The sequence below is a fragment of the Choristoneura fumiferana genome, chromosome 21 (genome assembly GCF_025370935.1).
Source record: "Choristoneura fumiferana chromosome 21, NRCan_CFum_1, whole genome shotgun sequence".
Lineage (NCBI taxonomy): Eukaryota > Metazoa > Arthropoda > Insecta > Lepidoptera > Tortricidae > Choristoneura > Choristoneura fumiferana.
Genome location: NC_133492.1, coordinates 16,586,428 through 16,611,563, shown reverse-complemented (window position 1 = coordinate 16,611,563; position 25,136 = coordinate 16,586,428). Strand labels below are relative to the sequence as shown.

The following is a 25,136-nucleotide window of genomic DNA, read 5'->3' as shown; positions in this document are numbered from 1 at the left end:
ATGAAGCGTTGTATCATGATGTCTGCATGTAAAATGTCTCTTAAGGCGCGCTGTACGTAGTGAAAACTACAATTTTAGAAACTATTTAAATATACTTACACAATACTTACAACTGCAATTTTTTATATGTATATTTTCAGTCTATTAGCTAGTTTTTGACTCATCAAAAACACGATTCTGACAAAAACCTCGATAGATTATTTTTTTGAAAAGAGCCTTCATTTACACGTTAAACCAATATTTATGAAAATATTATGAATATCAACACAAAAATTGCTTTATTAAATAGTTTTTAGTAGATTTAGATTTATGCTTCATAGATTTTCAATAGGTTGAGTACATCAATCATACCAATTTATTTCGTCTTGGCAAATAAAACGGTTCTAGCGCCGCGGCGGCGGCCAAGTATTTCCCAGTCGCCAGTACACGCGTGTACGTAGTCGACGACGGACCTGTGCACATTTTTCTAACGCGCTAGTACTACTTTTGAGAGCAAATAATATGGGTAATCGCAGTATTATAAAAGTTAAGCGAAAGAGGAAACGCATAAGTGAACTCAGAGCACATATGAGAAGCATTAGAGTACCTAAACGGTAAGTACCTACCACACACTAATCGACCGGCCGGAGTCGGGCCGAGTCAGCAGGGATACTACGAAACTCCAAACTCGAAGTTCGTATCGTGCGGTCCCTCTCGCTCTCGTACTAATAGTATAAGTGTCAGAGGGACCGCAACCCACGATCTTCGAGTTTCGCAGCAGCACTGCTGAGCGGATTTCACATCGTACTACGACCGTAAGCTGGTTGGCGCGGGCTCGGCTGCTTATGGAAGCGGACGGCTTCGTCCAGATTCTACCGCGACTGCCATACAAATTGTAGGCACGTTGTATAAACCTATACTACTCACGGCGAACATGCGGCGAACCTTGCGGCTACTATGAAACTCGAAACTCGAAGTTCGTATCGTACCATCCCTCTCGCTCTCGTATTAAATAGTATAAGTGTCAGAGGGACCGCAACCCACGATCTTCGAGTTTCGTAGCAGCCCTGCTGAGCGGATTTCACATTCGTACTACGACCGCAAGCTGGTTGGCGCAGGCCTCGGCTGCTCACGGACGCGGACGGCTTCGTCCAGATTCTACCGCGACTGCCATACAAATTGTAGGCACGTTTTATAACCTATACTACTCACGGCGAACATGCGGCGAACCTTGCGGCTACTACGAAACTCGAAACTCGAAGTTCGTATCGTACCGTCCCTCTCGCTCTCGTATTAAATAGTATAAGTGTCAGAGGGACCGCACGACACGAACTTCTAGTTTCGAGTTTCGTAGTAGCCCTGCTTGATCCTTTGACTGTTTCACTGACATTTCTGATAGTAGATGCAACAGTTTCGATCTTAGTTTAGATTTTCTCACTTTTTGCAGGCAAAGGTAATATCTTGCATTCAGCCAAGTTATTTAACATAAATTATTTTAATAAAATAAGATGGTTGCACTGGTTTGCACTAGTAAATTATTGACAAAAACATGTACTCCAACTGCAATCCGGCTGCAAAATGGAGGTTTGGATGCAGTTATTGCGCAGTTAGTACAACTGCACCAGCACTGGACCCAACTGTCAGAGGACTGCATTCCAACTGCCATTTTAGGCAGTCGGAGTGCAGTTCTTACGCAGTTCTGATGTAGTTCTGCCATTTTACAGCCGGGATTGCAATTGGAAACGCGGTCCGTGTGTACCAGACCGTACATTACGATGCCTACCGCCTACCTTATCAGCGACTTATTTATTATAGGAACTTCGATTTGTAATTTACCTTCACGTAATCAAGATTGGTTTTTTGGAATCTTTTTATATTTTTTATTTCCATTCCATTTTTTTTTCTCTTACGGTCATCCCGTAAACCTAAATAGAAAATACAAACTGAAATATAGATGCACGGAAAAACCAGAAAAATAAGACCAGCACTGGATATCGAACCCAGGTCCTCGGTATTCCGTACCGCGTGCTATACCGCTACACCACTGCTGGTCAACCACCACTGCTGGTCACTGCTGGTGGACCAGCAGTGGTGTAGCGGTATAGCACGCGGTACGGAATACCGAGGACCTGGGTTCGATATCCAGTGCTGGTCTTTATTTTCTGGTTTTTTCTGTGCATCTATATTTCAGTTTGTATTTTCAATTTTGAAAATTAGTTTGTCTTTAATTTTTCTCCCAAAATGTATCATCTTTAAGTAAAAGTGAAATAAAGTGCCCGGTTGAAGTGTAGCCTTTAGAAATGGACTTGAAAATGTATCAAAGAAACGAAATTCAGATGTAGAATTATGAAAGGAAACTAAAACTACTGAAATTAACAAAAATAGTAACTGGTATGACCAGATCCAAGGTCTCCATGTCACGTGTCGAGCACAGTGTATATTTTGCTGTGTGGAGTGGTGAAAATCATCACCTCAAAACAGTAATCATACTTATAGATGATACATTTTGGGAAAAAAATGAAAGACAAACTAATTTCATTTTATATGGACTGGTTACTACCCGAAATTGTTGATTCCCGTCGAGCTCGGGGATGCCACTAAGGGAAAAAGAATCTTCATGAAAAATAACTGTAGAACCTCCTCTGACTGAAGAAAAAGAACTTTCTTCTACATATCTATACTTTTCAAGCGACGAAAATAGCGAAAACAACGCTTCATGCTCCAGACAATCAACTTTGAATCTCCTCTGACTGAAGATAAATAACTTTCTCCTACATATCCATACTTCTCAAGTCATGAAAAATAAGAAAAGCATCGCTTCATGCTCCAGACAATTTTGGAAGAGCTATAAATTTATTTAAAAACTAATTGTTGCCGTCGACTGCGTCCGCGGCGGAATCCGATTTAGAGCAATTTTTTTTATATCCAAAAATATTTATTTTCCGTAACATAAAGTATCCTAAATGTTGACCAGACTAATAAGCTGTCTAACTAACTTAATTTGGCTCAGGGACCCAAAGAGGGTCTTGGCCTCCGAAACAAGAGCATGCCATCTGTCATATCTATCTATCGACCTATTCAGTCTAAATGTCTATCCATTACCTACGTTACAAATCAAACTGGTGCATGAAGAGGCATAAATAATTTGTTTATTACCAAGACTATTCATATTAAACGAAGATTTCTTTATTAAACAAAAAGATGTAATTATAATTTTAAGGAAAAATCCGGAATTCACATTAACCAGAATACGGATACAAACAGAATAAGGCCGTCAACGGGCTGCGTGACAGACGCACGAGGCGCCCTGCATTCGCCTCCACCGCGTCGTCTCTTCACCCCCTCAAATACCGAAAATTCTTCTATAAGCGCGCCTTAACAGCTAGGTATAAACAAATTAAAATTTAAATAATTTGCTCTACACGATGTAATAAAATATTTAGTAGTTCCATAGTGATTTAAATAGTTAAATCTCGGAATTGCATTTCAATTATGATCTTATAACTAATGAATTTTGTTCTACAAAACGTGGACTACGAAAATGGATACCGGAAAACAGCCATTACGTAGCAATTAAACTCTTAACACGAGAAAGGTTTCGGCCAATTAGATTGCTTGATCCGAACTCTACATTACGCCCGCTTGTAAGGAAACCATCTAGTTTGTCAACACGAACCTTTCTTCATTAGATGGACGTGATTGCCAATTTAAAACACGCGCCAAGACTTGTACAAGGTTTCCGTGTTCGTAACCAAAACGTTACTTGCTATTTAGCAGGAGAGGCCTTTGTTAAGCGGCGTTCGGAATTTTCGCCAATACCTAGGCCTTGTGGAATTTAAGGCTTAGTGCATTATTTAAGAGCAGCGGTTCTCAAAGTTTTTTGGTGAGGGTTCTGTTTCAAAACAACATATTTGTCGGGAGCTCTAAAATAGGCAAACAACTAATTGAATGGGAGGTTGTACTTTGCAACCTTACGATATACCTTACTTATACGGTAACACTTTACTTACATACGAGTATTTAACAATTTCCGGTCTTTTAACATGACGCAGAATCTTCACGGAGCCCACAGAGCTCCGCGGGAGCATACTTGAGAATGGCTATTTAGTGTGAATTGTCGTGTTTTTTATTTATTTAAAGGTTATCCCTTGTTGATAAATGTCCGCTGATATAAAATGTTGATAGGCTTTTCTACCAATTATAATTTAAACAACAGGAATCATACATGTTGTTTTTAATGTATTTTAATAGGCTGGCCAAGACTTTCTATGCAGCGTTGACCTGCCTGCATAATTTAGTATACAGAGAACCTTGATAGGAGCAGGACGTTGCCATGATACTAATACTTACCCAAATATAAAACATTCTGTTAATAACTAACCAAGAAAAACGTCGTCATTCAAAAGTAGGTATGTTATACCTTTACCTTACGAACCAAAATTAATCCAATAGTAAGCAATAGTGAAGTGGCATAAAGGTAAAAAGATAAAAATGCACTTAGCTGACGGTACCAAAAGCTATTATTAAAGCTAGCTAAGAACAAATATTGATAATTCTTAATACAAAAGCATGGAGGCTCTAAAAACAAGCAGTGCTAATCCCCACTTGTAAGGCATCCGTCGGGCTTACTATAATTTATAATGGAGATGCCACGTAAGGAGCTGTTTTCCATATTCAGTGTTATATTATTATATATTCTACATAATTGAGCAAGACTCCGAGACGGGATAGACTCCGACCAATTCATTAATCTCATTGCGGTAAACAATAGGTAACTTTGGAGTTAAATTCAATTAAAATACTAAAAAAAACAACAAATATTTACTACACACATGAAATCACGCCTGTATTCCCAATGGGTAGACAGAGCACACGAAACGTTACACTTGCGTGAGCACTTTTTGCAATTTAGGTTATGTTTGTGACAGAAGTTACAATAGTGACAGGTTGCTAGCCTGTCGCTACGGTATACGTGGTCGACGTTCATGGAAGAATAAATTGCAGTAGTCCATCCCGCGCCGCCACATATTAATACCAATTCTTTGAAAAAACATTTTTTGTTATTGCCCAAAAATGTGGCCCTCAAATGTATGCAGCAATAGGAGATTTTGTAAGGAACGTGGGTCAAATTTTGTGCCGCTGAGTAATACAATTCGAATTCCTGTGAACGTGACGAGGACGCGCTCGCGCTATGCGCGCCATCATTCTAGCAACTAGACCACCGGGCTACCGATTATTTACAATATTTTGTTGCATAATAGTGTTTTTTGCGAATGTGACATCATTGCAACTTTCATAAGAATGGGACTTTTTTGTTCCAGTTTTTTAGAAATGCATGTTTAACTCAATTAATGCTTATTTCTTCTTAACCCTTAATAAGGTACAGGCGATTTTAGCAACCACTTGAGTTAATGGAAACTGAACCTTATTATTTTTATAATACGTCCTTTTTTTCATTATAATATTGAAAATACGACTAGCTATAAATATCCTGTGTCAGGTTATTCGATAGCTGCTTAAGTTGAACTGGTGTTTTGCTTAATGCAAATAAATGAGGGACGGAAATTCCAGGGCAAATTGGTGATATTGCTGTTTACCAATAAGTATCTTTATAAGTCCCCTCCAAAGCAGAAAGACTCTGACTGGCTTAATATAGATGAGACTGATACGCTCTCCAGTTCAACAGTTTTTGACAGTTTTTGGCTCTAGACTTGGCTCTGCAATTCAAAATGCAACAAAAGAAACCAGGCAGAAGTCATATCAATGACCTAACAAGTACATCTGATATTATTAATAGAAGTAGGAAATGACTACTTGACTATCTCACTACACAATAGTTGTTATCATATATAAGTTTAGATATCAAACAGTAACTTTGGCTACACTGAAAAAAAAATTTGTTTACATCAAACAATATCTTGTTTATTATAATCGTCATCTTGATACCATATGAGCCTGTCAAGATCTTGACTTCTGTGGCAAAGAGAAATTTGTTAAATTGTCTTAGTTTCGTCTGTCAAATTACTGTACTGGCCTTATAAAGGTTGATTAGTTAGTTTCATTCAGATCTTGTGCAGTAAAATTATGAAACTTTATTATATTGACAAAGATTGTTTATAGATTCAACTAATCCCTAAGTTCCATCAACTAAGACAGTGATTAGTCGAACAATGATATTTAGTCAAACCAACTTTATTTATGTTCAATGTAAATATTAAGCTTCTTTAGATAAAACAATTTACTAATATAATCAACTAAGTTGCTTACTATGTTGACAAAGATTGTTCATAGATTCAACTAATCCTTAAGTTCCATCAACTAAGACAGTGATTGGTCGAAAAATGATTATTTAGTCAAACCAGCTTAATTTATGTTCAATGTAAATATTAAGCTTCGTTAGATCAAACAATTTATTAATATAATCAACTAAGTTGCTTATTTGCGTTTAAAAAGCTAAATACTGGCCTTAAAAAAGCCACACAGTCGTGACAACCACAACTTGTCCTCTACAACCATGAACCTTCATTGTATTAACAAAATTCGATTCTAGATTTAACTGATCCCATGGCCCCATCAACTAAGATAATGGTTAGTTGAACAATGGTAGTTATTTATTTCAGTTGAAATCATACCCAATATGACTACTTAATTTCATGAGATCAAAAAAATAAATACTTCATTTAACTTGAGTGATTATTTGTATCTATTGGATTTCTAGGTTTAGTTAGACAAGGTAACTTGTTGCATTTACCAAGAATTTTTGTTGATGTGATTATTGACAGATGATAGATTCAGTTGAGATTATTTTTAACATACACATGATTCATCATCATATTTACTAAGTCTATTGGCCAATTTAAGCATTTACGTAGTTGAGACAAGGATGACATAGACTGGATTAGCAATCGCCATAGTCAGAACGACCGCGAAAAATTGATCGATTATTAAATCTAGATGGCGCTGACATTATAGCCAGAGGCTTTAAAAGCAAAACAATAATACCACAGATGTCTTATAATATTGCAAATGCATTATTATGCAGTAAAAACATCTGTAGTCTTATTGTTTTGCTTCGAAAGTCTCGAGCTATAATGTCATCGCCATCTAGATTTAATAATCGAACTAAAATTCCGCGACCGCAGCTATGGCGATTGCTAATCCAGTCTATATCATCATTGGTGATAGTGAGATATGTAAATACTTTTGTAAAATCTCAATGTATTTTTGTGTACTGTCAAATGCACATCAACTTTACAATAAAACTCCATTCTACACGCGTCAAAACGCGTCAAAGCTTGATGTGTACTTAAAACGCATTCACTGCCACCGACGCATATAATGCGTTTTGGTGACTCGTCCAGTGCCGTTGGCAAAGATTCACAGGCGTTTGAACGCACATGTGCATTTGCGGCACCTGAAGAAGGTTCGACTCTGACAGGTGACAACGAATGCGTTAAACTTGGTTGTAATACAAAAAAAGCATTGCAGATTTACAAAGGCTCAAATACGTAAATTATTTAAATTGGCCAATATTTAGTATACTATGCGAGAAATCACGGTCAAATTTTATATCTATTGCCTATCAGCTATATTCAATGATTATAATGTAATAAAATAAATAATAATTTTTAAATATTGCTTTATTGGAATCAAGTCAAAAAACAAAAAAAAACATCAATTTTATAACGTACATCGCAAAGTTACATATTTTTTCCGTTACTGAGAATATTAATGTTACATGGGATAGGAGACACTAAATTCTTGTGATATTTAACAACATTTTCTTTTACTTCTGTTTCTGCAACTTCATATGCAAAAAAATGCTCATCAAAAGACAAAGTACTCATTAATATTCCCATAACAATCAAGTCATTTGAATCATACAAGTAGACATTTTCCACTTTAAAGAACACGGGCAGTGAATTATTAGAAATTGTATCATAAATTAAGATGGTACCTTTAACATAACGTGTAGTACACACAGTGGCCCAAGTAACTTGTACAAGGGACTTATTTTGCAATAATTGTAAACGTGACTGTATGAATTGATTATCGGCAGATTCGTCACTAACGACACGAACAACTGGACCGGTCCTAAGGATCTGAGGCAATTTGCCTTTAAGAAATGTTTCATTTAACTGTAGTTGATGTTTTGTCGTTAAAGTTAGAGTAATATTTTTTCTATTACATGATACATTTGAAGCCAATTTAAAAACTCTATGTTTAGCTTCAAAACGCATGGACCACAAAGAGACAATTGGACCAAATTTTTCTAGTGCACTGTGGTAATGAAGTAAATTATGAAATTTAGGTTTTAAGGAGTCATTGGTTAGTGATAGATACAAAGTGTTCAGCTCCGTTACTGCCGCCTGTAATAATTCCTCTGTTCCTTTAGCAAATGCAGTAGCTAGAGTCATTTCTAAAACAGTTCTTAGTTTTTGATACAATATCCAAATTTCATTGCCTCTAGGTACAAATTCTCCTACTAATAAACCAAAATATCGTAAAAATGTTAGCATTTCCGATGATGATAGACGAACATTTCCTTGAATTAAATGTTCCATTGAAAAAGTACAGGGTTGATTTCTACAGTCAGGACCATATTCAAAGGCATGAATTTTGTTATTGAGGTCAGTTAGTGTAAAAAACTTAAAACGTCTTAAGTACTGAAGTAGAACAAATTGCATTACATACTTAGCAACACCTTCCAATATATCATGCATGCTATCCACGCCAACCTGGTTAAATAAATCAAAATCTGTTACATCGAGCCACACACATTTTTGTTTAATACCCGTCTCCGAGTGATTATTAAGACGTAAGTCGTTTTCGTAATTTAACATATTACGTAAAATATCTCTGTTTTCAATGCACTGAGTTTTCATAACCTGTTTGGAAACTTTACAAACTCTGCAAGAATAATTTGCCGAAAAACTTTCAACAAAACCTGTTATAGCATGGATACCTAAATTATCTCCCAAAATCAAGCCGAGTTCGAAATGAATTACGCCTTTGAAATCCGGCAAGTTGAATTCGATACCATGTTCACTGAGATAGTTGAGCTCGTCAATTATACATCGAAAGATAACATTGTTTCCAAATGCGATTCTATCGGATGAGTGAAATAGAAGAAGTAAAAATATGTTTCTGATCGCTGACGAACGACATGGCGGTAAACAGGGAATAGAAGCGTAAACTGCACCTAACTTGTGTTGTCCTGATCGGGAGCCTAATGCATTTCCAGTCTCGTAATCATCGAAAAATATAAAAATAGGAATCACAGTTTTTCCTTGTCGATGACATAACCTGCTGCGCCAAAATGATCCCTGAATAAAGTTTTCTATTGCAATATTTTCACCCATTCTGTTTAGACAACTCATGTAGCTTAGAGTTTCAGATAGGATAGACTCGAGAGAAAAGAATGATTTTAACACTTTGCGAAGGGTATGAAATGCTGTTCACACGTAACTGGTTGTAGGCGGCTAATACCTAAACATTTGACTCTTTCCAATCTTTCACCTATAACTAATGGTTCTGGTTTGATGTATGTCTCCTTATTTTTAAAGTACTGTAACCTTTTATGTTCGGTATCTAGTCGACTCAAAGGATGTAGTAACAAACGCTCAATTTTATTTGTAACTGTATTTAGACTATTCTGAGGGATAATATTATCTGAAGTTAATTTTTCTAGTTGTTTTTTTATTGCTAATAATAAAGTATTAGCCATAAATTGACTAAATCCATTGACTACTGTCTGAACAACGTTTCTTGGCAAAGATTGATTAGCGTACAAACTTGCGATAAATATTGACAGTCCACTCTCAACTATCTCATTACATGATAAAGGCTCTGGAGGGGTAAGGCTTTAAAATTACATGGTAATATTGACTGGTCCGTATCAGGATTTTCAGACGTATGGCTAGCTTCTAAGACTACTACATCTGGTGATGGTAATACTTGTAATGAATTGTCAGCGGTGTTAGACAAATGTTCGCGCACAATATGCCTTCTAAAAGAATTAAACAATTGAAATTGGCGATTACAGTCATTTTCCATACACTTATAAGATCGTAGTTCTTCAGGGTTATGTAATATCGTAAAGTGCAATTTAAGTGTTTTTATATTTTGTACTTGCTTACGGCATATAAAACAAGTCAACATGTTATTAAACGCTATATAAATTACTTTGAAACAGTTAAAAATCCAATAAACATTGAAACTAGACTATATTTAGTAGCTTTAAACACCGTTTAGATTATATAATTCACAGAAATAGTCAACTGCTATAAAAGAAAAAAATTTTTTTTCTTACATAATTGTAAGGTAACTTGGTTATCAACCTTTCAACTAATGGAGATAAACCTAAAATTAAGTATTTATTATTAAAATCAGACTTGTAATTTGAACAACAAAGACTAATAAACTAGCAATTTTATAACAGTACCTACTCGGTTGTACCGAGATGTAACTAACAATTACCTACCTTTGAAGCCAATAAACATTATACTGTACCTAAGTATAACTAATTATAATCAACTATAGAACTTAACTTTAACCAAATTTTACAATGGAAAAATTAAAATAAAATGGAAATTGCAAGGTAACCGTAACTACTAATAATAGGTACTTGTAAACTTAGTATGGCACTTAATGTGTCTGTGTCAAAAAGATGTTGACACTTTTCTACTACAACAAAAATATATTTGTGGTAAATTTTTGTGATTATCACATTCAGTCTTAGTAACGTTTTACTAATATATTAATAAGACAGTTAATAGTCAGTCAGATATATCAAAAATATAGGACACTCACAAATTGCAATCAGTTAAGAGAGACTCTGCTGTAGTTGAGCCTCTATCATACTTAGATGTCATTTTGTACAAACCGCGTTGCAAAAAATACCAAATAGCATATGAATCGCTCCCGTACTCGGCATTTAAAGCCCAAATAGCTTTATAGCAAGTGTCGACTGCTTGTAAAATATTCGCCCTTCGATATATAGCTGATGAATTTACAATTACTAAAAATGATTTGATGTCCTTCATTGACTCACCAACTATAATCATGTATGGTTGAGGCGACACTCCTTTGTCATTTAACGTTTTTAATCGAAGCTCTATTGCGTTACCGATTTCAGCATCAGATTTAACGTGTGTAATGAAAGCATCACGCGTCTCCGCTTTAGATGGCTTCCAAGTGCATCCAGTATTTGGTTTTTTTTTCTTTTGTTTGATGCTTGTGGTATTCAATAGGTAAGGTATAGACAAAAGAGCTGAAAGATTTTTGTCTTCTTCTTTGGAAGCTGAAATGAAAAAAATAATATTATAACCTGAAATGGCCAGTTAAAAAAATAACCAGTAACACGTTACTTTGTTTCACTAACTGGGTTAATTACAGCTAACTGAGGCGAATATTACACTGATGCGGAATCCGCACGCGACTGCGGAGGCACGGATCCACACTACTGCACTTGACACCGAAGCGCTATACAGTGGCAGCCGCATGCGGATCCGCATCAGTGTGATATCAAGTGATATCCACCTATAAGAGATAACCAAAAGAAATAAGTTTTTGGTAAAAATTTCATGTTTATTACAAACTTTTTTTGCTAACTGTACTTTTTGTTGACTATATGTATTGTCATCTAAACTACATTTGCGTACCAAATTTCAAGTCGATGCCATTAACCGTTGAAAAGTTGTCCTGTGGAGACATTACTGGACTGACTACCAGAATGTCACTAGCAGATTTAGTATTATCACGCAATTTACTTAAGTAAGAACCTATACCAAGTTTCAAGTCAATCCAAACACTGGAAGTTTTTCGAATTTATATTTTAAGATTTGATTACAGACCGACAGACAACAGGACAGGTGAAACTAAATAAAAGCTTGTAAAAAGAAAGCAAAAAGAGGGTCAGCAAGGGGGTCAAGGGTATATATTATTTATTTTAACTTACATTCAGCCAGAGAAATTAACTCTTGAAAAATTTTGTCATTTGACTTCCTTTTTTTCAACAACTCTAAAATTTTAATTTTTGCCATCGGAAAATGTATAAATAAATTGTTGCTGCAATCTCCATAGATTTCCTCGAAGTCAATGTTTAACTGAAAAAGTGAACGCAGTATAAAATGAGTAAAGAAATAGAGACCATAATTATGTGCATTAGAACTTAAGACACGATTTATGATGGCAACTAAATTAATTATGAAATAATTTTTCACCAACTTCAAAAAAAAAGAGGCTTTGAAATAAAAACACTAAGACTATGATTCATATTACTGCAAATGTAATATTTTTCAAAAATATCGCATAATAAGAAATGAATAAATAATCTAATCTAATACATTTTATCTGTTAGTATTATTGTTTTGCTTTCAAAGCCTCAGGCCATTTGTCAGCGCCATCTAGATTTAATACATTAACTATTTTTCCGCAGTCATTATCCTTGATTAGAGCAGTAATATACAATTATTATGGGTGAATACAAGGGTTTTATTCTGATTAGCTATCTACTCTATAAATATATTCTAATTTTTATTTAAGTACTTACAATAAAATCTATTATAACTGAAGTAAATAATATCGCGTACTTTTTTCTCTTTTTTTTTAGTTGAATTTTTATGTACTTTTGTGTATTTTTTTGAAAACCTTAGAATACTTACCAGAGTGTAACCATGGGGTTTTTTTAAGGCTGGGTAACAGTTAAAATAGCTTTCTATTGTTTGATATTTTTGTAAGTCGTGCAAGTTGAGAACGCGTTGCTTGGCAGTTTGTTGCCATTTTGTTTCCACAAGGCCCCATGGTTCGGATGAATTTTGAAGCCATACTAGAATTTCTTCGATATTAGCTTGTGTGTCTTGGGTGTCTTGTGTGTCATTAAGGCTGTCAGGCAGTGGCCTCGGGCTTCTTGGATATGACGATCCAGGGCTTTCCACCCTGGTCCTCTTTTTTGTGGCCAAGGACCCCAGCTGCTGAAAGCGCCTCCTTTTGTTCAAAACCTAAAAAAAAAAGAAACTGAATAAATAAAAACTTACAAAGTTAAGATTACACGTGTGGGTTGTCTGTTTGTGTATGTATCTGTGCGTGCGTCTTGTGCGATGTATGCGTGTATATGTGGGTGCGGTCATGTGGTGTGAGTCTGTGTGTACTTATACCTGATGTACGAGTTTCCCCCGAGCTTGTAAAACAACGCCCGTTGCTGTTGTACACGCGGGGATATAGTAGGTAGTGGTTCTTTTCCCCGGAAAGAGTTCGATAATCTGCTTAGCCCACTTAAAATATATTGGTCCCACTATTGGGGAATTTCTATTATTATTTAATATTTCCTTTGCAATGACGGACGCCAGCAAATTTCTAGTTGTGTCGCCGTCCAAAGAGCCACCTTTATATATCAATAAAGAACTTGTCTCCAGTGAATCATTGAGCAATTTTTCCAGTTGCTGAAAAGGAAAATAGAAAATAAGTTTTTGGTAAAAATTTCATTTTTAATAAGTACAAGCTTGTTCTGCGGACTGTACTTGTATTGCCACCCAAACTAAATTTGCATACCAAATTTCAAGTTGATGCCATTAACCTTTGAAGAGTTCCGTCCTGCGAAGACTGAACTACCAGATTATTGTATTGTCAAGCAATTTACATAAGTATACCAAATTTCAAGTCAATCCAATTACTGAAAGTTCGTCGGATTTAACTTGCAAGATTTGATTATAAACAGACAGACAACGGACAGGTGAAACTAAATAAAAGCTAGTAAATATTGTACCTAATTGGTGCATTTAAATTGGAAGAACAATCAATATTACGCCCTGCGCAAATCTGAAATTATTCTGTGTGATAAGTTTATAGAAAGATTACAGGAAATAAAAGCTTGTAAAAACGATTTCTAAATAGCATCTTTTTTAGAAATTAATAAAAATTACATTACTCAAGAGATGGCTTGTTTATACTACAAAATAAAATAAATACAGTTCTTAAAATTTTTAAGAAATGTATGGTTAGTAACACAAATATTACTATACATGACACTGACACGGAACCCTCGGTCCGCGAGTCCGACTCACTCTTGCCCGGTTTTTGGTGAGTTACCAGAAAAAAGCAAAATTTAACTATTTAATTTTAAATTATAATAATGATTGATTACAAATTACAATTTTCTTGAATAAGTTTTTGGTAAAAATTAAATTTTTAATACAAGCTTTTTTTGCTGACTGTACATTGTCACCCAAACTACATTTGCATACCAAGTTTCAAGTCGAAGTCATTAACCGTTGAAGAGTTCAGTCCTGTGGAGACGATCCTGGCTGAACTACCAGATTATTGTATTGTCACGCAATTTACATAAGTATACCAAATTTCAAGTCAATCTAACCACTGGAAGTCGGTCGATTTAACATGCAAGATTTGATTATGATTACCATCAGACAGACAGACAACGGGACAGGTAAAACTTTATAACTAAAAGCTTGTAATAATAAATAAAAATAAGTAAGAAGGGTACTTAAGTAGGTAAATTATCAGGTAGGTAGTAATTATTATTATTATGTATGTATGTATATTATATTAGTATAGTTCACTATGTATGGTATTGTATGTTTCGATTTACATTTATGTATGTGTATAAACCTCCTCCTTTTTTGAAGTCGGTTAAACTCTTTATTGTACAAAATAAGTAAACAAGCACAATTGTCAACATTGAGATACCTATATACAAAGGCGAACTTATCCCTTTAAGGGATCTCTACCAGTCAACCTTTGAGTGGATGAGAGGAGCATTGGGGACAGACAAAAAATGAGTTTAAAAATTAAAATAGATAGTGGAAGCTATATACAATGCTTTAAACAATATAATATATTATTTATAGCACTGTATTGTAAGGTTGTGTTAAAGTGGTGTATTAAATAACAATATAATCATCATCATCCGAGCCTATATACGTCCCTCTACTGGGCACAAATCTCCTATCAGCTACTCGGGCCTTGGGGCTTGGGCCATAGATCCCACGCGGGCCCAGTGCGGATTGGCAACTGCACACATACCATTAAATTGCTTGGCAGGTGTGTACAGGTTTCCTCATGATGTTTTCTTTCACCGTAAAGCTTGTGGTAAATTTAGAATGAAAATTTTGCACATGAATTTCGAAAGACACAGAAGTGCGAGTCGTGGTTTGAGTTTGAACCCATGATCCTCTGCTTGAGAGGCAATAGGTCAAACCACTAAGCCACCATGGCTTTAATATATTAATATAATTTGAATATGCAATTAAGAATTCAACACAATTTTACATGCAAACTTAAAGTTTTTACTGCATTAAATGTTGTGATGAAGATCTTAAAATATGAAGGTTTAACATTTACCCTGTTAGGGCACAGCAATATACAAATAGGTAATTTAATTATAATCTATCAAACCCACCAACATAAAATAAATTACTTACCCCGCTCTGAGTTTCTAACACCAGCACTGTTTCTTGACTCGGGGGAGTATTTTCTTTTTGTGTCACTAGTATACACTCTTTAGGTTTTGGGTCACTGGGGCCAGGGCCAGAGTAGTCTAACTCTATATTTGATAAATCAAAGGCCTAGAAATGAAAGAAGACAACAAATAATCATTTAGGTATGATCTTACAGATTAGTACCTAAGTATGTAATTTCTTTGGGTGTGGAATGGTGGTGTATTTGGATAATGACAATGAACCCGTACAGGGTTCGAAACGCGTATGCGATTACTATGGTGGTGGTGATAGCGAGTTTGTGTGTCATATAATATGTGGATTTATGTGGCGAGGAGGCGGTGTTACATGAAGAAAAATAAGTAATGTGTGTCACATAGTTTACCATTTTCTGCGGAGTAGCAAGGTAAAGGGTGGAAGTTCATTGATATGGGCCTCCACAAAGTAACGCTTGATTCAATCAATCATTTAGGTACCATATGTACTATTATTATTATGTATTAATTTTAATTTAATTAATTTAATAAAGGTAGGTAGGTACCATCCATTCCCTTGATTGATTTTAGCTTCAAATGCGGAATAGCTAACTGTAGCCTAGATATAATGCATTCAATTTGGTGTTACTGTAATAAATAGCATTGCTGTTTTTTTTCCCTGCTGTTTGTTTAGGTGAAATATTTTAGATAATAAAAAAAGATATTCCCTTATATACCCACCTTAGTACAAAATATGAATATAGGTGTCTACAGTAATTTCTCATTCAATTTAGGTACACTCAGCGGCAAAAAAGTTAGCCCAGTCCCAAAATATATGAAAACCAAACAAAATTTGGGTAATTTTTTTGCTACTGAGTATATTATATCAAGCAAGCCATAAATAAGTACTTAAGCAATATCAAGAACTTACTGAAAATGATACATTGTTTAAGACCGCTGGCAAAAATTCATTTTTCCAGGTATCCCAGCACCTTGTGAATAGGACCCGTGGTCCTGCCTGGGGAATCAAATCTTTGACATCACCCGGGGTCAAGGCTGATAATGCCTGTATAGTAATCCGCTGTTCTAAAAGTGAATGATTTTTTTCTATCAAACAATGTATAAGAATAGGTACATAATATATACATAATGCGTTTTTTAAAACATAACATTTATAAAGTGGAGTGGAAAAAGGGAAGAAAGACCTTTGCCCAGCAGTGGGACAGTGAAGGGCTAGTATAAATATTATTATTTTCAATGCATCTAGGCCCTAGACTAGGGCCTAGATGCGTTGAATCCGCGCTTTCGTATCAAGGAAGGTACGTTAGGCCGATGGTCCTTGCTATTAAGGTGATTTTCCACCGGCGAGGCGAGACGAGAACTGAAATTTGTATGACGGCGCCCGCGGCGACTCGCGGCGGGTGCGCGAAAAGCCATAGAAATTTCAATTCACGTCTCGCCTCGCCGGTGGAAAATCACCATTAACGATTATTAGCAGTTGTGAAGTCATGTTAGAGGCGATCAGAAAGGTTTCCTATACCTTCATACGACATAGGGAGAGTAAAATAAACGAACAATAATTTCAAAGGAATGAAATGTACCTAAACCTACCAACTCTTGAGAGTTTGGTCCTGGTTTGGTAAACTTTAATGAATAATATTTAGACACAGAGTGATTACTATTAAAGTAAATAAACAGCGTTTAGGTACTTACCGGTAAATACAGGAATCAGTTCAGGAAGCTCCCACGTTTGTAGGAGCTCAGCTACTTCATCCATGTTTTTTGGTACAGTTATGTACAAAGTAATACAAACCAATCCAAAGGTAATGTAAAATGTAAGCGCTATTAACAATTATTCGGTGTTGAGCATTTATCTAATCAATCAATTCGCATTACCGCATACGCCAGCCCGGTAACGGAAAAGTGAAATGAACGAACAAGTCAAAACGCGCCGCGTTCTCGCGGGGCAGTGTTGCCAGATGCCGGAATACAAAAAGCGAGAGCTGCGATTTCAAAACGCGGATTTTTAAATGAAAATGCGGATTTGCGGAATACGTTTATAGGTTTTTTTACTACGTTGAAAAGCCGAAGAAAAATCACAATATATATATTTTTAAATATATTTTCATTTCTATTCAAATGAAAAAATGTCCTCGACATCTTTTCATCAAAATGATCATCAAAAAGCCGTGGTGGCCTAGTGGTTTGACCTATCGCAGTATCGCCTCTCAAGCAGAGGGTCCTGGGTTCAAACCCCAGCCCGCACCTCTTGAGTTTTTCGAATTTATGTGCGAAATTACATTTGAAATTTACCACGAGCTTTACGGTGAAGGAAAACATCGTGAGGAAACCTGCACAAAACCTGCGAAGCAATTCAATGGTGTGTGTGAAGTTCCCAATCCGCACTGGGCCCGCGTGGGAACTACGGCCCAAGCCCTCTCATTCTGAGAGGAGGCCTGTGCCCAGCAGTGGGACGTATATAGGCTGGGATGATGATGATGAACTAATCAATTTGATTTCAATATTTCGTATTTTTTTTCAATATCGCAACGCAACGTCGCTTATGCTTGACATCACCTACTTAAATGTTAGTACAAACTACAAGCTTTAAAATGTATAGACATAGACATACATTATCTGTTTATGCTAAAAATGAAATCCATTGAACAAAATATAACAAGCGATGTACGCTGAATAGTAGTCAGTTATTGTTAATTTTGCCCGACCTTTGTTTTCTAAGTATACGCTACCGTGTGAGTGAAATGGCTTTATCGCAAAGCGCGCAAGTGTGAATAGTACAACGAGTGCTTCCGCTGCGCCGTTACGGCTTACGGTTAGCGTTCGGCTGTTTCGTTCGTTCGATGTTTTGAATTTATCACCTTTTTCCACGAGCAAGTGGTAACATTTAAAGATTGTTCGTGTATATTTTAAAAAAGCGGATCCGCGTTAGCTTAACGCGTATAGCGGGGCCAGTGGCAAAAACGCGCGGTATAAAGCGGAAAAGTGGGGTGTCTGGCAACACTGTGGCGGGGCGGGGGACACGCGCGACGCGCGTGGCGGGCTCGCTCTTGCTTGTTTCGATCAAGTCATTCACAGATTCAAATATATGACTATAAAAATCTACTCAGAAGCCTGCTTACTGCAACGTGCTATATATGAATTATAACAATGATCAATAATTTGTAGATTCTACTAAGACGTTGTTTAATATAACGCATTATTTAATTGCAGCAAATTTGAAAATTTATTGTTAGAACATTGTTAGTTTGTTGTTGCTACTAAAAATAACATTGTAGAATACACTTCTTATCTTATTTGATTCTAGTTTAAGTTAAATTATTACAACTTCGCGCTTTGTTAGCTTAACAAACATAAATCGTCAATGTAACACAAGATTTTTGTAAACTCAAACAAAAATAAGGTAATTAATTTTACAAAGAGCCTTTATAAAGGTAAAGAAGAATTAAGTCATTTTTATAAAGAACTTTTATTAAATTAAACAACACATTCGAACAAGATCAGTTTGTTGTTGTAATTACCCACTTTTGACTTTAGTAAACATTTTCAACATTATTTCAATTATTTTGGTACCAACTAAGAGAAAATGTCACTTAGTTGGAGTGTATTTTTTTCAGTGTACTAAAAATCAAATTCCTAAGAAATCATACATCTTCATTTTTACTCCCTGGCTAGGAACAAGTTCTGAAATTATTTATGGTATGAAGTTTAGCAGTGAACACCACCCACCATAATCTGCTAAAAAGGCAACAGGCTCTCAGATTTTTTCTGGAAATCTCGTAGATTTCTTGTACTTACGCACATATGTCTTAAAGAGGGTAACGACGTCTTCGTACCAACACCTTGCTTGAAAGGGAAATAGATCAAGGACCACAGGCACAGGCACCGGGAAGGCGAGCCACAATTTGTCTTTATATTTTTAATTAAATGTGATAAATTGCCGATCTAGCTACAACTACTCATACATTATCGTAGTACATTCGAACCATTAATTACCGGTTTTTCGAGAGTCTGATGGTGAAGTATTTGTAAAATAAAATGTCCGGATGATACTCCCGATGATAAAAATATAAGAAATATTAACTTACCCTACTTATTATACCGGATTAGGCGGTGTTGATGGAACCTCACTATCATCAAAATTTCAGGCAGTCGTTCAAATTGTCGTAAGGCAGTAAAAATGAACGCTTGTTAGGGTATTTTCAGTTTGATTCGGTGTTCAGTAACAAAGGTACTCAATTGTGAAACCGTTTCCAAAATCTACTTGTTTACGTATTGCAGTTCAGCAAAATAATTGAGGAGTGAGAAAATTAAAATAATAACCCGATAACTCAGTCATATGCAGTTTAGCTGACATGTTTCGGGGCTAATCCGTAGCCCTTGTCTGTCGGAGCAACCGACTCAGCGGCGCAGCAAAACAGCGCTATGCGACTGCCGCTCTGCTCCGCGACTCCCGAAGAAACTGTACATGCACACAATTACCCGCGTTTTCATCATCATTAAACTGACAATGTTGGTAGCACACAACTTAAAAATCCTCTGTAAAGGTACATAACACCCACACCATGACGCTGAAAGTATTTTAATCACCGTTTAACTCGGAGGTACCTCCAACCACTATCCCGGTTGAAGAAATTCGGCCGACGACTAATCTCGATGCTTCACGCCACTTTCCGCGAATGAAAAATTTCTCTCTCGCAAGTACAGATCCTTATCCAAATCTGATTAGTGGCGTCGAATCCGAGTTTAAGACGTGAGTTATCCGGGTCATTATATTTAATTGAGTGAGTCTCCGGTAGTTTCATAGTGAGATAATCTCTGAGGAAAGTCAATTTCCTATATAAGACTATCTAAAATCTCAGATGATACCGATATAGTTAGTGTATCATCATCACACTTCCGAGTAACGTCATGTCTTGGCCTTGGCTTCTTGGGCTATTGTTTATTTTGATACTTGTTAGGCTTCAGTGCCAAACGATTGTCAAAATACTGTCCGAACTGAAGATGCATATACAGATTTATCTATAACACTAGCTGAGTCAGAGACTTCGCTGCTTTGGTATATAGTATGTGGCCGACTTGCTGGAAATACATTGCTGTGATTGGTGCACCTACGGAGACGTTACTAACGCTGCTTGCGCTGGAACCTTTTTCTCGTCCTGGGCTGTAGTCTGCATCTGATCCAAACTACCCGTCATCAATATATAGGGTCATGTAATGTTTCTCGAGATGATTGAACTTCCTCGAAGACATGCATAGAAGCATTTATTACGTGCTTGCAGTTTTTCTATCCATTTAAAAGAAAAAGCCATTTGCCAGTATGATATGGCTGCCGTAATGTGACGTTGATATATTATTATTTTATAATGTAGCATGATTTTGTGACACAACGTCATTTAACGGTTCGATCTTGTTGCCGTAATATGACGTTGCTTTATTCTTTTAGTATAACGTTACATCGCATTGTGACACTACGTCAATTGACGTTTCGATCATGTTGCCGTAATATGACGTTGCTACGTTATTGTAGTATTATGTTACGTCACTATGTGACACAACGTCATTTGACGATTCGATAATATTGTCGTGATATGACGTTGTTAAGAATATGTATAATTACAATATCAGTTGTACGGTAGAACGTCTATAAACGGTGACGATTAATCCCGCATGCGCCGTAACGCTAACTATTTCTGTATACAGTCAAAGCTCAACTTGTAATGACGTGACGTCTCATTGTATGGAAAAAGTTGTGCGATATCGCATTGACCGAAAATTTTGGGCGTACGCGCGAACGTGTTAATATATATTTGTTCAATAAAGGAGTTTTTCCTTTGAATAATTTAAAATCAATTTACGATCTTCATTTTATATTTTATGTTCATGAACACAGTTGTAATAAAATACGGCCTTTAGATTAATGCATTTGTGCAGATAGCAGATAGAGATAAAATATCCACGTCAAAGGAGTTATCTAAAGGTGACACCATGATAGATCTATTTATAGATATAAAAACTTACTTATTGAATCAGCGTTACTTTGCGGAGGTCCATATCAATGAACTAAAATAATTTCCTTGCTCACCCGCGACCTTACGATAGCTAAGCTTATGCCAAATATGCGTGTTCATGCAGTTCTCCACCTCCACACTGTAAGAACACACACAAATCACACAAACCCATCTATCACCACCACCACACTACACTGACGCGTTTCGAACTCAAACAGAGCTCATCTTCAGAGTGACCAACCGTACACCATGCCACCAGTTGTTAGACTAAAGAACCACAACCACCGTTTTAACTTGTCACTGTAACTCCCCAAGTACCCACATACGTTTCATGAAAAAAAAACTACCACAAATTATTAATAAATTTATTTTTAACCGTCCTTCAAACTACCTTGATTTTTATTTATTTACTGTCCAATGCATGTTTATTAACTACATTGCTGAAATTAGATCCAGCCGTAGCAAGGGAGATGAAACTAAATTTACCTGCTCGAATTTTGCCAACATTTGTTGGAACTAAATCATTCTTATCGGACTCCATTCGTATGAAGTGTACATTATTGTGGCAAGGGGTTTCGTCTCGATGTTTTGAATGCATGGAGATAATTAGATACAACAGTATGGGGTCTATTATTAATGAGCAGGTAAATTTAGTTTCATCTCCCTTGCTAACGGCTTGGATCTAATTTTCAGCAATGGTAGTTAATAAAACATGCCTTGACAGTAAATAAATAAAAAATCAAGGTAGTTTTGAAGGACGGTTAAAAATAAATTTATTAATAATTTGTGGGTAGTTTTGTTTTGTTTTCATGAAACGTATGTTGGGTACTTGGGGAGTTACAGTGACAAGTTAAAACGGTGGTTGTGGTTTCTTTAGTCTAACAAACTGGTGGCATGGTGTACGGGTTGTGTCACTCTGAAGATGAGCTCTGTTTGAAGTTCGAAACGCGTCAGTGTAGTGTGGTGGTGGTGATAGATGGGTTTGTGTGATTTGTGTGTGTTCTACAGTGTGGAGGTGGAGGAACTGCATGAAACACGCATATTTTTGCATAAGCTTAGCTATCGTAAGGTCGCGGGTGAGCAAGGAAATTATTTAGTTCATAAAAACTTACGCTATTTTTGTGTAGTTGTCTGTTATTTTACTGGCATAAGGCGACTTAGGATTTCATTACCGATTGCAAATTTTATTACTTCGGAGCATATTTTTTTGCGAGAATTCCCTAGTAAATTTGGTAAAGTCATCAATTTTAGTTCAACTTCCAGATTTTATGGTTCACGCAAGCCGCAGATAAATTCTAGTGCCTAAATAAGTTCTTAAAATTAATGTTTTAGCACTCCAGACCTCAAGGGGCATGAAATTTTAGCCTTGATCGTTAAATAATTAACGGGATCGCTATTTTAAGGAGCTGTTTCACCACCCATTGATTAATTTCAACTGACGGATAATGTGATACCGTCTCCGTCTATTCGAACAAAACAAACAGAGACGGCATCACATTTATCCGTCAAAACTAATCAATGGATGGTGAAACAGCCCCTAAATGTTTTCGTTGAAGAGTCATTCCCAAAGTTCGCGATCCTTAAGGTCTCAAATTGTAATTGATCAAAAATACTTTTTTTTTCAAACCAAATTACACCTCTCATTTACCTACACGACGTAAAAGACCCGCACTTCTAATTTATAAACACTTGGCAAGCTTTTGTTAACTTGATATTCGTTGGATTGTTTATTTTGAAGGTGTTTACCTACTTTGACATTCACCTTTGCAAGGCAGAAAAACATACGTTTTGTTTTAAAATAATTCTATTTTTTGTGTGCATACTTGTATGAAACTGAACATCATCGAAGAATTCAGGGCAGCAAGGTTGCGCTGGCTTAGCCACGTTGAGAAGATCGTTGCGCATCTACTCTCGTAATTTTCGCAAAATTTTAGTTTTTCATAATTTTTTTCTCGTCGAAAGTATGATATTTTGCAGGTGCTAGGACCTTGTACAAGGTCCGCCCGGATTGCTACCACCATCTTGCTCGCTAATCCTGCCGTAAAGCAGCAGTGTTTGCACTATTGTGTTTCGGCGTGGAGAGTAAGACAGCCGTGAAATTACTGGCACTTGAGGTATCCCATCTTAGGCCTCTAGGTTGGCAACGCATCTGCAATACCCCTGGTGTTGCAGATGTTTATCGGCTGTGGTGATCTCTTACCATCAGGAGATCAACATGCTTGTTTGCCATCCAGTCGAATAAAAAAAAATGAGTTTTTTTAGAAACTATGATGGTTCTTGTAGGTTAGGTTAGGTTGTTTTATAACAATTCTGAACAATTGAGGGATTCTGAGAAAAAAGATTTATGAAAAACAAAACATAATGACAATTATCACATTACGAATTGCGAAAAAATTATAAGAGTCCATATGGACTCTGAGAGGATGGACGAGGATCAAGCAATGAGGCGTACGTATATAATAGACGGCCAGAGGCCCATTTCACGAGGCTACAACTTACAATTTATTTTACAAGCGGTAGTCTCTTTTCAATACATACTGTTAAACAAAGACTACCGCTTGTAAATTGTACCTTCGTGAAATAGGGCACAGGTGGAGGAGGCCCAGATACCTGTGGATGGACCAGAGCCCTTATTATCTATAACACTTGGAATCACAATTTTATTGTTTTCACCACATCTTTCCGTCACACATAGACGAGGGTAGAAAGAGATCATGAATGCGATCCTGAAAGTCAGCGGGTAGACAAATAGGGGGGGGGGGTAGGGGTAGTTTGAGATGGATATCGCCCAATTCCAGCAACCGAAGTGGCGAGACGTGTTCTTTGGTGTCGGAGGCAGTGTTGCCAGGTCCGAAGAGTGAGCAAAAAAGCGCTTCCAACGCGCACGAAGTGGCACCATCGATTGTCGATTGCGTTAAATCTGACAGTTGAATGGTTTATAGGGAGAACATTTTATCAGAAAAAAAATACCGAACCGTCCATACTTCGGTATTTTTTTTATACCGAACAGCGAACACAGTGCTAATATACCGAACGATTCGGTAAAATACCGAACACTGGCATCACTAGTCGGAGGCCAAGCTCCACTTTGGATCGGAACCATCGCAGTACCATACGCATACCATACGCATACCATCGCAGTACCATACCTTTAAAGTAACTCAGTCACATTTCTAACCTAGAGCTCAAGAGATGCGAGCTCGGACTTGAGCCCAGGATCATCTGCTTGAGAAGCCATTCGTCAAACCACTAGGGCACTACGGCTGATGGCAGCTTCAGCCAATATTTGTCCATAACAACAGTAACGCTGAAACTGTGCCATATCTGGCCCACTTAATCCTTCGCAAAAGGTAATCTACCGTGTAGCCGGCTCCGTTATTTAGATGTGGATCCACTTACACACAATATAATTGTATTGGCTCCGCGCCAGCGTATACTGTTTCATTGTAAATGGTGTATATATAATTTTTATGGCCCGCTTATGTCCTGGGAGCTCGCGTTGTGAAACGATTTTGTAAATTCATTTAGATGAATGGTTCAATTGTTATTTTGAAAACAACGGAGCATAAAAAGTATAGGGTAAATTGGCCTATCTGCGACTACTGTTGAAATAAGTTTCAAATTAATGTTTATTAATACTTTTGCGACGAACTTTTTTCGTGTCTCTTTTATCAGTTTAAGTTAAATTATATAATGTGACT

At 36.6% G+C, this 25,136-nt stretch overlaps 2 protein-coding genes across 5 annotated transcripts in view; both read right to left on the bottom strand.

Moving 5' to 3' along the window:
- Nucleotides 1-25,136, bottom strand: part of nAChRalpha1 (nicotinic acetylcholine receptor alpha1) — a 372,458-nt gene that overhangs the window by 98,204 nt on the left and 249,118 nt on the right. The gene's annotated exons all lie outside the window — the stretch shown is intronic.
- Nucleotides 10,430-19,038, bottom strand: LOC141439658 (uncharacterized). Its single transcript, XM_074103991.1, has 7 exons — nt 17,120-19,038; nt 16,338-16,492; nt 15,417-15,560; nt 13,137-13,421; nt 12,645-12,980; nt 11,939-12,086; nt 10,430-11,281 (listed from the first exon to the last, which is right to left on the bottom strand). Exons 1-7 carry the CDS (start codon nt 17,181-17,183, stop codon nt 10,788-10,790), a joined length of 1,626 nt encoding a protein of 541 aa, XP_073960092.1. The 5' UTR covers nt 17,184-19,038; the 3' UTR covers nt 10,430-10,787.

What these genes read in the sequence shown, in the direction of transcription:
- LOC141439658 (XM_074103991.1), bottom strand. Translation starts at nt 17,183, where the DNA reads ATGGATGAAGTAGCTGAGCTCCTACAAACGTGGGAGCTTCCTGAACTG. An exon ending in GGGGGAAACTCGTACATCAG is followed by an intron (nt 12,981 to 13,136) that starts GTATAAGTACAC and finishes TTTTTTTTTTAG; the next exon opens with GTTTTGAACAAAAGGAGGCG. An exon ending in AACCCCATGGTTACACTCTG is followed by an intron (nt 12,087 to 12,644) that starts GTAAGTATTCTA and finishes TCACTTTTTCAG; the next exon opens with TTAAACATTGACTTCGAGGA.